A 16,599-nucleotide genomic window follows, 5' to 3' on the forward strand; every position below is an offset into this window, starting at 1 on the left:
TCCCACTTTGGTGTATCGGGATGACAATCTAATCGAGTTACCAAGCCAGGGCCAAATGTTGGTCCTATTGATGGAAACACTGAACTACCAGGGAATTATATTTTATTAAAAGGAAAGAGTTCAATAGCCAGTGTGCTTTAGATTGGGTGATCTCATCCAGTAGGCTCCTTAATTCCTCCTTTAGAGTTTGATGGCCCTCTGAACAGTGTCAATAACGGCACTGTATGCTTGAGTCAATCCAATTATGCAATCCTGGCTGTCAGTTTTCTTGCACATCATCCTTTCACAATGATGTGAAATGAATTCTGTGCAGTTGTGTAATGTATTTGTCAGAAAATATACATAGCTGGCAGCTGGCAACGCTTTAACACGCAAGTTTCTCCAGTGATACAAAATATAAGCATCTGAGTTTATCAAAGGATACTGAATCGCAGCTATGATCACATCACATTTTCCACATTATGTGGCTATTTTTTCCCTCCTCTTCCTGAGTGTTGGTGCCCTGGACACTTTTATTGCTGCCGTGTATGAGCATGCTGTTATTATACCAAACGAAACTAAAATACCTGTTTCAAAAGAAGAAGCTCTGCTACAGATGAACAAGAATATAAATGCTTTTGAGGAAGCAGTTAAACAGGCAGCCACCCAGGTATTGCCCTTTTCATACTGGCTGGGATATTGTAAAGGAAATTTGAAACTTGATAAAGTGTGAGTGCTGAGAATTTATGAAAAACTTCTTTATTCCCACTTGTTTGGGTAGGGTGCCCATATTATTGTGACCCCAGAAGATGCAATTTACGGCTGGATCTTCACAAGGGAAGCCATTTACCCTTATCTAGAAGATATTCCAGACCCAGAAGTGAACTGGACTCCGTGTAAAGACCCTCAGAGGTAATGTCATTATCCTTTGACTTTTGAAGAAAAGTTTGTGATATTGTGAAATACCAATAGCAAATGCAGTAACTTGACTAGTATTCTTGCTTGACACATAGAAAATCTACGACGTTGTGCTTAGATACCTCTAGTGCTTCATAATATGTGCTATCTGGCATGTGATTCCTGTAAATGACTTGAGATGATAGTGATCCGTTGGTTTTTTATTGTAGTTTTCTTTATTGAGTAATATAGGATGTATATGCATGGTTTTTAGAATAGCTATGCTTAATTGAGTTTCAACAAAGTGAGAATTTGTGGTATCTAAGACTTATGTTTCCAAATTTAAGTAAGTTGGTTAACCCGTGATCACATGTCTCCTTTATAAGAATGGTAAAAAGATGAATGAGCTATGTTTTTAAAGAGCTTTGATATTGTTATCACTAGCCATGTATTTAGTATAATGAGTGGAAATTTTATAAGACTTGAAAAACTAAGTACTTTTTCTGAGACCACTTTCTACCGCTTCGTAGCTGAGTGATGTGAGGTGGAGAACCTACACGTAGACACTTCTGCTTCTTTGTCTGTAAGACATGGATAAGATTTCCTCTCCTATTTCCCTTACAGAGTAGACAAGAGGGTCAAGTGAAGAAACACACATAGAATCTGTACACTTTTCCTGACCTGTGATGGCGCAGTGGATAAAACGTCGACCTGGAAAGCTGAGGTCAACGATTCAAAAAAACCCTAGGCTTGACTGGTCAAGGCACATATGGGAGTTGATGCTTCCTGCTCCTCCCCCTTCTCTCTCTCTCTTTCTCTAAAAGTGAATAACTAAAATCTCAAAAAAAAAAAAAAAAGAATCTGTACACTTTTGTGCCCTCTCCAATGTTAGTTACCACTATTACATTTTCAACAGAAGGAACTGGATCTAACCTTCTTTGTTTTCTTTTACTTTGTGAAATTGTACTAATTATTTATAGCTGTAGGTTAGGTATAACTTTCTTTTAAAAAACTGTATGAAATAGAAAGATTTATGAAATAGATTATTTTAGGCATATTTACTTTCTAAAATAGTGCATGCATAATTCATTGACACAACACTACCAATGCATTAAAAAGTAATTTAACTCATTAATATTAAATTTACATGCATCTGTTTGGAACTATATCTATTGCAGAAAAAGAGGAAGTTAAATAATTTTGACTATTGGAAATAGATAGGAATGGCAGAATGCTGCAATGTAGGAACTCAACTATGTGAGTCAAATTTCGCCCTGAGACCTTCACTTTTGGAAAAATATTCTCTGAGTGTTTTGAAGTCTGTGTTTACAGGCACCATGTAACCATGACTCAATGTTCACTTGACTTGGGGGCTTTTTCCAGAATAGGAAGGATTCATTATTTGCAGTCATTTAGGAGCCTTACACCAAAATACACCTATCTGCCTGAGCTGATAAAACTGACTTTCCCAAGAGAAAAATGTCTGGAAGCCTAATTAGTATCTAACAAATTATTTTTAAGTTTGGAAGATAGGTGACTGATGAAACTTTAAAATTATTTTTTTTATTATTAATTGAATTTATTGGGATGACATTGATTCACAAAACCACACATATTTCAAGGATCTGCATACTGCATCATGATGCGCCCAGGGCCTCAAGCAAAATCCCTTTCTGTCCTTAGTTTTGTTCCCTCTGCCCCCCTCCACTTGGCCCCTACCCCTCCTTTCACTCTGTCTGTAACCACACTTTGTAAAATAGTGCATGCATAATTCATTGAAACGACACTACCAATGCATTAAAAAGTAGTGCACACTATAACCAAACGTTAACCACACTGTAACCAAAAGCGTAACCACACTGTCTATGTGTTGTACATATGTTTTTTGGCTAATCCCTTCACCTTTCATCCAGGCTTCTCTCCCCTGACAGTTATCTGTCTGATCCCTCTGTCCATGCTTCTGTTTCTATTTTGTTCATCAGTTTATTTTGTTCATCAGATTTCCACATATAAGTGGGATTATATGGTATTTGTCCTTCTGCAAAAGGTAAGACTGCCTTAACTTTTACGGCCATGTGGTTTTCCATTGTGTAAATATATCACAGCCTTTATCCACTCATCTACTGATGGGCACTTAGACAAGTTTTCAGCTCTCATTTATGAAAAGAAGAAATATAGGCCCTGCTTGCCTGGCTCAGTGGTAGAGCATCAGCCCAGTGTGTGGATGTCCTGGGTTTGATTTCTGGTCAGGGCACACAGGAGAAGTACTCATCTGCTTCTCCATCCCTCTCTCCACTTCCCCTCCTGCAGCCATGGACTGATTGGAGCAAGTTGACACTAGGCTCTGAGGATGCCTCAATAGGTTCTGTCTCAGGTGTTAAGAAGAGCTTGGTTGCTGGGCAATGGAGCAAAGCATTGCACCTAGTAGACTTTCTAGGTAAATCCTGGTCAGGGTGCATGCAGGAGTCTCTTTGTCTCCCCTTCTCTCACTGAATAAAAAAGAAAAAAGAAAAAGAAAAAATACAGTATTTAATATAATGGTAATATTGATTTTTAAAAAATCTTCCCTAGTAATATATCAATATATCCCTAAAAGAGATAATAGAAGGACCATGGATCATTTACCTCATGTTTAAATACTGCCGCTTTAGAATACTGACGTGTCTCATGCTTATTTGCACTTTCCTTATGAGGAGCTAATAGGAAATATTTAAGTGTCCTAATTATTTAGCCAAGAAAAGAAAAATTAAACAAATTACATAATAATTACACAGGGAGCTAATAGGCAATATTAAAATACCTTAATTATTTACTCAAGAAAAGAAAAATTAAACAAATTACATAATATTTATTTAAAGTCCTAATGAACATAAATGTGGACAACATGCCTTATTTTTTCTGAAAATAAATGATCTAAAACAATAGTTATAAAGCTGTTCTTCCTATTCAAAGGTTAGCTCAGTGTTAATCGCGGAGGGGCTGAGCGACCCTGGGGACAGCCTGAATGAACTAAAGCAATGATGTCATCAGTTTCCCAGGCTGTCCTCTTGCAACTGCCAAATCCATAATGCCCATTATTTATTGAACGCCTATTTGGTCCCAGGAATTGGACCTGGTACACTATGCACATTATCTCGTTCAATTTATGTAGGAGGGATAACTATTCCCATTGTAAATATAAGGATAGAAGGAGGCTTTAGGCTCAGAACCGGAAATTAGCACGGCTGGAATTCAGCGCAGCCTCTTCCATTGAGCCGTGCTGGCCGGATATCCTCTGAGCGCCTGAAGGTCCCACAACATATTTACATTTTCCAGGGACTAGTGACGCTACTTCTCTGACAGGGTGTTCTAGATGTTAAAAACAAATTGTGTCTTATTTTCTGCTGAAATCTCTCCACAACTTTCTTTCATCTTTGTTATATCCACATTATGTTAATATCCACTCTATGTTAGTATCCACAGCTAATCTTCAAATTAGAGCCTTCCACGTACTTCAAGTCAGCTATCATTCGGCCTATTTCATCATCTCAATCTTTTCCTATTTTCTAGTAAATATCCTAGATATTTAAAGCTAATGTGAATTTGGCACTACTTTGAAAAGCAATTTTATAGTCTATTTATGTTCAAGTTTCCCCCCAGGACTCTCTCAGGTAGAAAGGAAGCTATTATGTTGCATTGACCGATGAAGAAACTGAGCCAAAAGAGTAAAGTGCATATTTTTTCCTTGTCTTTTTTTTCTTATTTTCTTTAAAAAATATATATTTAGTAGATACTACTACATTGTTTTCTTTATAGAAGATGATTTATAGAGGGCCAATTATTTACTGGCTCCTAGTAAGACTATGGCTTAAGCTGTAGGGAAGGTCCTCTCCACTACAAGAGTCTGTTAAACTTCAAGCCCCTCGTTTGCCTTCCTGGGAATTCTTTATAAGAGAAAGTGTGCTTCTCATCTTTCTCTTCCTCCTCCATTGTCTTTGTGCTTCTGTCTTTCACTGCAACCTGGAGTCTGATACAAAACGTAGCTTAGCTTTCATAAAGATAAAGATTCCATTGCATGGGAGTTATAAAAGTCCTTTGTTGATTTAAATTTTTTCTGTTGTGTAATAAGTAACAGGCAAATAAAGTATCACTTAGAAAGTTCAGAAATCACTAAAATATAGGAGATTTAAAGCAACATTTATTGATTTAGGTTTGGCTATGCTCCAGTGCAAGAAAGACTCAGTTGCATGGCCAGGGACAACGCTATCTACGTCGTGGCAAACATGGGGGATAAGAAGCCATGCAATGCCAGTGACCCCCAGTGTCCTCCTGACGGCCGTTACCAATACAACACTAACGTGGTGTTTGATTCTGAGGGTAGGTTGGTGGCACGCTACCATAAGGTGAGAATCATTTGTGTCTTAGCTAAACTTGCTTCACTTCTTTCGTTTGTGGGATGTATGTGTACTTGTCTGTTGGATGTTGGTGGGAGAACTTTTGCAATGGACACTTTTCTTATTGATTACATTTCAGTTGAAAAAGGATTTGACTTACTTTGGTTTCACATATGGAGTCTGAGTTTAAATCAGTCACAAAATAAGATATAGCAAAATATTAAAACAGTAATAATTGTGTCACAAAGTTTTTAATATTCTCTGACAAAGCGGAAATGCTCTGTTTTATCCAGGACTTAATACCAGAGTTCGTTTTTAGGGCCAATTTAATAACATTTTGTATTAGCTTTAGTTATTCATGCCATTATAACCTTTTGCTTTTTGTTGCAATAATAATGAACTCCAACTGAAAGTGGATTAACCACTCTCTCAAAAAAAATTGAATTTCCTTGCTTGTGTCCCTGAAAAAGCAGAAATCATAGAAAGGGTAGGTCTCTTTTCAGATTTAGTCTGTGCCTCAGAGGCTCAAAAAATGTCATCTATCTTTCCAGCTCTCTTAGTCTTTGTTACATATTTGTTTTTTCCTTTGGGTTAACCATCTTTTTAGAAGCTACATGGCTGCTCAGCATGAATCCCACATTCTTACAGCAGGAAAACCCAGAGGAAGAGTGTATTTTTTCAATTGAGAAATCCTGCAGAAACTTCATGTGCCTTGACTCTGATTAGGCCACATGCCTTCCCTGAGCTGATCCCTGTGGGATGAGGGACAGGCTGTTGCACGGGGACGGTGCAGGAACACAGGGTGCTAACTTACATGAACCTAGAAGTATCATAGGGGGAGCAGGACAACATTCATTTTGTTAACATGTGTCAGACTTTGCATGAGCAGCGCTGTTGGTATTTAAGGAGTATAATGGGAAACACTCTGAAATTTGTCATATTCAAAATTCAACCTATGATTTTAGGACAGAAATAATCACTTAATAAATATAATTTACAGATGTAATCTCATTGGTTGATTGGTTGGTTGCAGAAAAATGGGTTTTTGATTGTTAATGTCACAGTGAGAAAACTCATGGACAGTGGTATACTTGGTAGAATTTAAACATATTTGTGTGTGTGACAATTTTAAATGTGTACATAGTATGCATGAGAGAAACATTTTATGAATACTGATAACCTCTGTTTGAGAGTTTTGTTACTAATTTTCTCCTTCTTTGCTTTTTGTTAACAGTACAATCTCTTTGCACTGGAAACTCGCTTTGATTTCCCCAAGGATCCAGAATTTGTGACTCTAAACACTCCTTTCGGGAAGTTCGGCATTTTCACTTGCTTTGACATTTTATTTTACAAGCCGGCTGTGATGTTGGTGGACAAGTTTCAAGTTGACAGTGTTCTCTTCCCCACAGCCTGGTATAACTTGCTGCCCTTCATCTCAGCTGTGCCCTTCCACTCGGCCTGGGCTAGGACCATGAGAGTCAACCTGCTTGCAGCGAATGGCCACAACACCAGCATGCATAGGACAGGTAACTCACACTTGTCATGAACCAAGTGGCAGTGGCAGTCTCAGGAAGTCTACATTGACTTTCAAGCCACATTTCCCTTTAATGATTATTTAATTAACTCTAAAGTCACAAAATTAATAATTACATAGGTTTCTGTACCAATATTCTTTAAATGGAACATTGTCTCTTTGAGTAAAGAAGGGTGTAAACATTATCATTGAAATTTTATCTGAGGGGGAAATTGGAGGTAAAAATTAGTCAAGCCACATAAGGAAAACAAGCCAGATCTAAAGAACTTTACAGCCAACATCTATTAGTAATATTGAAATAAATCTTGTTGAGGTATCAAAATCACTTTAGACTTGACCAGGTTTTTAGAGTGCATTCTTTATACAGTGTGGAGCAAAAATAGGTTTATAATTGTTCACATGGAAAACAGTCAATAAATAATAATACAAGAATAAACTCTGTATTGCATACTAAAAACTGTAAACCTACTTTTGTCCCATGCTATAGTTTCTTCACTCAAGGTAGTGAAGACTTCCCTCTTAACACCTTTCTTTTTTATTCTTTTTCTTTTTTTATATTTTTCCTGAAGTGAGAAGCAGGGTAGCAGACTCCCACATGTGTCTGACTGGGATCCACCCAGCATGCCCACCAGGGAGTGATGCTCTGCCCATTTGGGGCATGGCACTGTTGCAACCAGAGCCATTCTAGTGCCTGAGGTGGAGGCCATGGAGCCAACCTCAGTGCCCAGGCCAACTTTGCTCCAATGGTGCCTTGGCTGTGAGAAGGAAAGAGAGGGAGATAAAAGAGAGTGGGAAGTGTGGAGAAGCAGATAAGTGTTTCTCTTGTGTGCCCTGACTGGGAATCGAACCCAGGACTTTCACATGCCAGGCTGATGCTCTACCACTGAGCCAACCAGCCAGGGCTCCTCTTGACAGCTTTCTTATTCATTGATCCAGAAGAATCTCAAACAAATAAGTTAGATCAGGGAGGAGCTAAAATTATTCTTCGTGTATGGTGAATTTTCCAGTTTGTTTTTAAGTTCATTTATAAAGGGGAGGAAGTAGCTTAAGTAAAAAAAAAAAAAAAAAAAAGGAAAGTCATTCAAGTCAAGTAATTTTAGTACAAGCAGAGTCAACAGACTCAAACTGGAACATATGCCAACATAAAAGCCATCTCCTTACCCATCTTGAAATTTTTTTTGCTTCCATAACTTTTATATTTAATTTCTTATTGGAAAGGTTTTATTAGTTTGTCACTATGCAAAATTTGAACCCAAGATTGTGTTTCTTTCTTTTGCTCATAGGGAGTGGAATCTACACACCCGAAGGAATCAAGACGTATCACTATGACATGGAAACAGAGAGTGGCCAGCTGATGCTCTCAGAGTTGAAGGCCAGGCCTCGGAGTGAACCCACCTACCCTGCACCTGTTGACTGGAGTGCTTATGCCAAAAGTATCAAGCCATTCTCATCTGAGCAGTCAGAGTTTTCAGAGATAATTACTTTTGACGAGTTCACCTTCATCGAGCTAAAGAGAAATGCAGGAAGTTACACAGTTTGCCAGAAAGACCTGTGTTGTCACTTAACTTACAAGATGTGTGAGAAGCGAACAGATGAGGTGTATGCACTAGGAGTTTTTAATGGACTGTACACCGTAGTTCGTCCATTTTATTTACAGGTAGAAATGCTTTAATTTGTTAGAATGGCTTCTTTATAAATTTTTCTTCTAGGCCACCATTGCATTTTTTAAAAAAGTGTATCGGATTCTGTTAATAGGAATAATGTTACATTTATCACTGAATTTCAGCCCCACCGCTGATAACACTTTATTTGTTCAGTCTTAGTAAGAACAGAATTAGTTTTCTTGGTTGCAAGGTAAAAACATAAAGCAGATTGATTAGTTCTCAACAAACCGGGTTCAAGTTTTAAAAAGTGCAACTTCCATGCATTCTTTCTTTTTTTTCTTTCTTTGTTTCTTTTTTTTTTTTTTGGTCAGGTTACTTTAGAGCAGTGTTTTTCAAAACTGTCAACTAGATCCCAGAGTGACAAATCCATTTTACATCATGACCCAGTGCAGTCAAGATGTGTGACTGAGTTACAAGAGATATTCAATCAAACAAACATTCATGATATAATAATTGCGTGCTGTACCCTCCTATTTTTAATATTCTAGTTTATTTCATTTTGCTTAATTGAAAAATAGCCTGACGATGCAGGGGTGCAGTGGATAGAGCATCAGCCTGGGATGCAGAGAAACCTGGTTTGAAACCCCGAGGTTACTGGCTTGAGTGTGGATTTATCCAGCTTGAGCATGGGCTCACCAGCTTGAGCTGGCTTAACTGTGGGATCATAGACGTGACCCCATGGTCTCTTATTTGAGCCCAAAAGTTGCTGGCTTGAAGCCCAGTGTTACTGGCTTGAGCCCAAGGTCGCTGGCTTGAGCAAGGGGTCACTGGCTCGGCTGGAGTCTCCTGGTCAAGGCACGTATGAGAAAGCAATCAATGAACGACTAAGGAGCTGCAACAAAGAATTGATGTTTCTCATCTCTCTCCTTTCCTGTCTGTCTGTCCTTGTCTATCTGTCTCTCCCTCTTGTTAAAAGGGGGGGGGTAATTCTAACCCATTGAATTGATTTTAGGATTCACTAATAGGTTATGACCTGCAATTCAAAAAACTCTGCTTAAGAGGCAACCTAATACACATTTCTCTATTCCTTGAAATTGTGTTTTTTGCTGAGAAAACAATTCCAAGATTTCTAACCACTTTTCCTTTCTTTGCCTACATAGACATGCACATTAGTGAAGTGTCGAACCACTGACCTGAGAACTTGTGGGAAGCCTATAGGGTCAGCTTCTACCAAGTTTGAAGAATTCTCCCTCAGTGGCACATTTGGAACGAGTTATGTTTTCCCACAGCTCATTCTCAGTGGGAGTCAGCTTGCCCCTGAAAGCTATTATGAGGTAGGAGGTTTTCAGGATAATGAATTTCTTTGAACAGATGAGGTAGACGGGCATAATGAAAAATATTTAAAATAATGAGTCAGTGTTGCAATGTTGTGGCTCATATTACCCTAGCAACACTTTAAAGACATGTGGAAGCTATGATATGGAAGACAAGTGTGGTTCTTGACTGCCTGTAAATTGTAATGGAAAATTTGATGTTCATTTTTCTACATTAGTATGATTTTGAAATCCAAAGCCACCGTAAGGTTATGGGGAAATTAAAATAGAAATATTGATTGCAGGTGGTGGCAGGCAACTAATGTTTTCCTTACTTGTATGGTATAGAAGATCTAAGTTAAACAGATTAAATAAGGCATCCACAACTTATTTCATGGGTGTGTTATTTTAAGAAGTTATAATAATGATAGTGATACTGAATACTCTCTATAGTGCTTCAAGAGTTAACTCTTTTTTATACATATCTTTTTTAACCCCTGCACAATAGATTTATTTGCTGCATTTTCACCCAATATCCCTTTGCTATTAGACCTTTGGATCTGAAACATGGGTCTTCTGACACCAAATTCTGTGTGTTTTTGACTATTTTATGCTGCTTTTACAATGATGTTGACAGAGAAGGCCTGTGGGCTGGAAACTGAGCTGTTCACAGGAGTTAATCCCTTGCTTTCTTTGATCAGGTTTCGAGAGATGGACGTCTGAAGAGCAGAAGTGGAACTCCTTTGCCGATCTTAGCTACAACCCTGTATGGGAGAATGTATGAGAGGGACCCTCCGCATGGGAGAATGTATGAGAGGGACCCTCCGCGCTTAAGACAGGGACCAGGGAAACACAGTGATCCTTTCATCCGCACCCTTTCAGATTTAGCCTCGCAAGGAGAGTGAGAGAAAACAAACAAGCAAACAAACAAAAACCTTTAGTGTCAATAGATGTGTGCACAAATTTTACATTTTTCTACTTGCTCTAGTACACACTCATGTATGGGAGCTTCATTGATCTTTCATGTAGATGCATCTGAGTCTGTGTGAGTATGCATATGTACAGTAGAACATACACTTAAATGGGAGGGGTAACCTAGAAAAATTCTTCTGTGGTAATTGCTCTAATGTATGCAAATGTTTTTGCCATTTGTAAATACATAGGGTGAATACTGTATATACAGGGGTTTTGATCTCAGTCATTTAAGAGACAGGAAAGTAAAAAATAAGGGCATCTTTTAAGTAGTTTGAACAACTTTTTAACTAACTAAAATTATTCAATTAACTCTTTATTCTACTCTAATGATGTATTTGCATGGAAATCTGATACTGAGAATGAAAGCAAAAAATAAATAATCTCCTTCAGACCATAGCTGTTTCCTTCTGAAATCATTCTATCCTAAAATCTATCTAATTGGATTAAGTTCCCTCAAGACTCAGGGATCTGTTGCAGACTGTGCTAGACTGAGAACTGCCATAGAAAGTGTCACCATGTCATTTCCCCCCTTGGTCTATAAGCCCTAATTCCTGAGTCCTTTTTCTGGTTGGTCACCGTTGAACTCAAGAAAGAGACACACATGAGAACAGGGGGACTCTTTGGGATATGTGGGACTGATTCAGGCTCATTCTGAGTTTGGAAACAGCCCTTTTTTCATAAAAAGGTGTGACAATTGCTTGCTTTCTTAGGTTTTCCTAGGTGTTTATTTCCACTTAATTTAATTCACTCTGGTTCTAGGAAGCTGGAGAAATTCTGGGCAGCAGGAAACACCCTTGGTCTTTGTTTCTATCATTGTTAGGTCTTTCTCCAGGGACTGTGACACTAGAATCTTAGGATTGTCACTGTGCCCGTGACTTCCTCCTGATGGGCTCGTGCTGACTCCTTCAAGGCATCTTTTCTCTCTCTCCTAGACAGTTGTCTGGAGGCAGCATTAGTTCTGGTGACCTACCTTCTTCACCACCCCTGATCCTCTGCACCTGGTGTGAGCTAGCCTCTGTCCCCTCTGTTTCGTAGAGGGAACTGTGGAATCACCGAATACAATGGGCATTCTCAGCGTTTACTCACCATAACTCATTGACATGGCTGCTCTTCTGAAAGTGGTTTTGCCCTTTCCCTTGTAATGTCCCATGTTTTCAACTTCTTTGCCCTCTTTTGCCTCTCTCCCCTCTCCCCTCAACTCTTATTTCATTTACCATGGTTTGTGTTAAAAACAAAATTCCATTTAGCAAATCTGAAAATTAAATTTGTTTTATTAAATTATTCACAAATCTAGTAACACTAGGGTGCTTTGAGTTATGTAAAATGGAAGTGATTTATAAGCAGAAATTGGGCAGGACAAGAAGGTAATTAGAAAAAGAAAGAAAGAAAGAAACAAAGAAAGATACAAAGAAAGAGAGAGAGAGAGAGAAAGAAAAGGAAGGAAGGAAGGAAGGAAGGAAGGAAGGAAGGAAGGAAGGAAGGAAGGAAGGAAGGAAGGAAGGAAGGAAGGAATACAGACAGACTATACTGTTTTATCCCAGAACTTCTTTCAGGATGAAGGGGATGCTAATCAGGAAATTTCCAATTAATCTTTAAAGGTCATACTGTTGGGTTAGGTAAACACTGCCATTAAGTTTTAGTTGTTGCACTGAGGGCAAATGACTCTATTTGGGGCCTGTTCTTTCTTTCTTTTAACACTTATAAATCAGGACATCTTCTAGACTCAGTCTTCACAGTTGTATCTTTTAAAAATCTATGTTCTTTCTTTGAAAATTAAGCGATTCTAACAGCTTCAACTGGTAATTCTGAGGCACCAGAGTGTATTGTACTGGTAAGCAAAAATAAATAAATAGCCCTGGCTGGTTGGCTCAGTGGTAGAGCGTCGGCCTGGTGTGCAGAAGTCCCAGGTTCGATTCCCGGCCAGGGCACACAGGAGAAGTGCCCATCTGCTTCTCCACCCCTCCCCCTCTCCTTCCTCTCTGTCTCTCTGTTCCCCTCCTGCAGCGAGACTCCATTGGAGCAAAGATGGCCCGGGCGCTGGGGATGGCTCCTTGGCCTCTGCCCCAGGTGCTAGAATGGCTCTGGTCGCGACAAAGTGACGCCCCGGAGGGGCAGAGCATCGCCCCCTGGTGGGCAGAGCGTTGCCCCCTGGTGGGCATGCCGGGTGGATCCCGGTCGGGCGCATGCGGGAGTCTGTCTGACTGTCTCTCCCCATTTCCAGCTTCAGAAAAATACAAAATAAATAAATAAATAAATAAATAATTTATGACTTAGTTTAGTCTGCATCAAAATGATTTGAGGTTATATTAAAAACAAAACAAAATAAAAATAATTTTATTGAGTCTTATGACAAAAAATATATATTCTTATGATGGGAATGAAAAACTTGCCTTTTTCAAAGTTTTTCTGACTATTGTTACTGAGGCAGTGTGGGTCAAATAAGTTTGCAAATATGATGTATATGTTTGCTTGCTTATAGTTTGCATTGAGCATGTGGAACAGGCTCTAAGCTGGCATGGCCATTATAGCCTAAGGCTTAGTTCTAATACTAAGTCTTTCCCACCCTTTTAATACTAAGATCTTTTCAAAACTAAGCTTTTTCTCACATCCTTGACTGTTGCATGATGTGGGGTGGTGCATTCTCATGAGGAATCCCATTATGCCGCAGATAAGTGACTTTGTGTCAGAGACTTCCTTGTTTGTATATTGGACTAAAGGTTTTGATTTCTACACTATAACATGGGGCAGAGGAGCCCATGCTGCAGAACAGAGAAAAGCCACATGGAGGAGAGGAGATGCAGTCAAGATGGAGGAGTGCTGAAGGATAAGCCAGTTCAGTTTGTGCAAGGAGATGGGGAACAGAGGTGAATAAGGCTGGTGAGGTACAAACCTTTGATTCTAGGAAACTCGGATAAGTCAGTGGCTTTGGGAGCCCTGAATGGAAAGGGAAGTGTTTTCCCACTGTGTATATTTCTTGCTTACCAGGTGCAAGCTAGGATTAAAGCTAAGGGCCCATCAGTTCTTGGATCCATTGTTTCATTACCGTCTGTCTGAATCAGATGTGAACCTGCATGGGCCAGGCGGCTGTGATGGTGGCCGTGGCTACTGGCTTTACAAACAGATTAGTAGGAAGCTAGGAAAGTTCCTTAGCAAGTGAAGTGTGGAAACAGACAGCTTGACAAACTGGTTGAGCAATTTACAGCTGGATAATAAACCCAAGGTCTTATCGTTCCTAAACAAGGACACTTAGGAGCATATAGTTACAAATTCCAGACCTTGTTGGTGCAGACCCACCTTCATCCCCTGATATTCTTTGAAGGTGAAAGTGACCAGAAAATGACCCCAGTCAATCTTTGTGCTCATATTTGGTACACTGACATGTTACAGAACTCAACTGGGAAGCTGATGAATATTCTGTTGAGACTCTCCCCTGAGACCTTCCCTGGGATATGTCAACATAAGAAACATGCAAACCTGTAAGAATTTTGTATGAGTTGATTTAAGCCAAACTGATGATGATTTCCAGGAGGTAAAATCTCAGTGGATTGAAAAAAATGCTCCAGAGAATGAGAGTTTCACCACTTATTTTATACATTACAATCAAGGGGAAGGCATAGGGGGTTACATGAAATCCATGGATGACACATTAGGGAGGCAGGAGAAGGTAAAGCAGGGAAATCTCTGCAATTGAAGAAAAAGTAAACTCTATAGAGACCCATACTTCATTTACATAGGCAGGTATAGGGTAGTTAACAATTAACATGATAATGATGATGAGGGGATTTGTGGCCATTGTGCTAGAGCTTATGTCCTGAGGGGTCAGGAAAAGAAGATTGTTTTTACATTTCAAAGGAATGTTACTCTTACATTTTTAAAGTATGTTATCAAGTATGTAATTATTGGTGCAAAAAGACCACAGACAGGCTCAGTGAAGGTAAATATCTGAGAAAGATACCACCCTAGTGTGGTAGACTGTTAGACAGACAAAAGCATAGCAAGGACAATAGGCTAGGCACAGAGGTCTCCAGGGCAGAAAGCCCCAGTTGCCTAGTGTTGAGCAGACAGAATATATTATCTCACTTTGTTAAAGATGGCGCTGCCCACATGGAAGCCCGTTGCCCAGGTGATAATATTAGTTGCCTTTCTTGCTTGGGATGGGCAAAATTAGGTTAATATGTGTTGGGGGAGGGTTTCGCGCCAAAAGGTTTTAAAAGGAAGAGAGATCATCTTGTTCCCGGGGAAGAGTGATTACATTCTAGGAGGAGCTCATGCTGGAGGAGTACAGAGAAAGGCCACGTGGAGAAGAGGAGAAGCAGCCAAGATGATGGAGTGCTGAAGGAGAAGCCAGTTTGTGCAGAGTTTGTGCAGAGAGGAGGTAGAGAACAGAGGTGAATAAGGCTGGTGAGCTAGAAACCTTTGATTCTAGGAAGCTTGGATAAGTCAGTGGCTTTGGGAGCCCTGAATGGAAAGGGCTCCCACTGTGTATTTCTTGCCCGCTGGGTGCAAGCTAGGATTAAAGATAATGGCCCACCAGTTCTTGGCTCCCCTGTTTCATTACCATCTGTCCGAATCAACTGCAAACCTTCATGGGCCAGGCGGCTGTGATGGTGGTCGTGGCTACTGGCTTTACACCTAGTGATGGATAAAATGGCCACTCAGCCACCATCTTTCTTAAGAACAATGTAGGCCTGAAGGAGCAAGAAGGACAAGTAGCTGGATGCTGATAAGAAACAACTGGATTAGGGTGCAGACAATTTTGAGGAACTGTGGTGCCACTCCCAACCATAAACAGAAGTTATCCTGTAGCTGTCTCTGCCCAAGTCCCTTTGATAAATCCATATAACCCCTGTCCTATCCCTCCCTCCCTTGGGGCTGACACCCTTTGCTGGTCTCAGCCCATCTGCACCCAGGCATTTTTAAAATAAATTTCCTTTTGGAACGCAGCCTGTCTTCAAGGCTTCCTTTTCTCTGACTTTCTTTCTGCATGGCCAATAAACTCTTCCTTTTGGCTACACTTGTCTCTTGATTCAATTCCTTTTCTCAAGAAGATAAGAAGCAAGGTCTATCCTGGTAACACTAGGATGTGACTACCTATCATGAACTGCTTTTAGTTGGAAAGTTTTCATTTCAGTTCACCCTTTGTGGGTAACTTTAGATCTCTGAGTTTGTAAGCTTGCTGTGCAGGCCTCTGTGGCCCCTCTTTTCCCACAGATTCTATCTGGCAGAAGACAGAAAAAAACACTTGTTGGGCAGTGTTGGTCAAATGAGTTTGTAAATTTGATATATGTGTTTGCTCGCTTGTGGTTTGTGTTGGGTGTGGGGGACGGACTGTGGGCAGGCAGGGTCGTTGTAGCCTAGGGTTTAGTTTTAAGACTGGGCTTTTCCCCACACCCTTGACTGATTGTATGATCTGGGTGGTGCACTCTCATGAAGAATCCAATTATGCCTCGGATAAGTGGCTTTGTATCAGAGACTTCCTTGTTTGTATATTGGATTAGGGGTTTTGGGTTTTCTACACTATAAAGTGGGACAGACCAGGAACTCAGACACACAGTTCCTGCTATCACAATTGCAGGGGCTTCCCTGATCCCTTGCCCTTCATGGGAAAAGTTGGTTTTCGGCTTTCCCCTTGTCTTCTTTTGTGGTTTGCCTGACTTGGTGAGACACCAATAAATAGGATGGCCCACTGTTGGTCAAATAAGTTTGTAAACATGATATATATGTTTGCTCGCTTGTGACTTATAATGGGTGTGGGGGACAGGCTATAAGCAGGCCAGGTTGTTGTAGCCTGAGGTTTGGTTTTGGGACTAAGCTTTTCCCCACACCCTTGACTGATTGTATGATCTGGGTGGTGCACTCTCATGAGAAATCCAATTATGCCTTGGATAAGTGACTTTGTATTGGAGACTTCCTTGTTTGTATAT

General features: G+C 40.0%; 1 protein-coding gene across 2 annotated transcripts; it reads left to right on the plus strand.

Annotated features, from left to right (window-relative positions):
• The first annotated feature begins 436 nt into the window (after positions 1 to 436).
• LOC136316320 (vascular non-inflammatory molecule 3-like) lies at positions 437 to 11,019 on the plus strand. Of its 2 annotated transcripts, XM_066248322.1 has the most exons (7): positions 437 to 649; positions 761 to 891; positions 5,066 to 5,258; positions 6,484 to 6,775; positions 8,067 to 8,440; positions 9,548 to 9,721; positions 10,402 to 11,019. In XM_066248322.1, exons 1-7 carry the CDS (start codon positions 437 to 439, stop codon positions 10,603 to 10,605), a joined length of 1,581 nt encoding a protein of 526 aa, XP_066104419.1. In that variant the 3' UTR covers positions 10,606 to 11,019. The 2 variants fall into 2 exon arrangements, with proteins under 2 accessions (XP_066104419.1, XP_066104420.1); XM_066248323.1 differs by lacking the exons at positions 6,484 to 6,775; positions 8,067 to 8,440.
• The last annotated feature ends 5,580 nt before the right edge of the window (positions 11,020 to 16,599 follow it).

This window comes from Saccopteryx bilineata, chromosome 12, assembly GCF_036850765.1.
Source record: "Saccopteryx bilineata isolate mSacBil1 chromosome 12, mSacBil1_pri_phased_curated, whole genome shotgun sequence".
NCBI lineage: Eukaryota > Metazoa > Chordata > Mammalia > Chiroptera > Emballonuridae > Saccopteryx > Saccopteryx bilineata.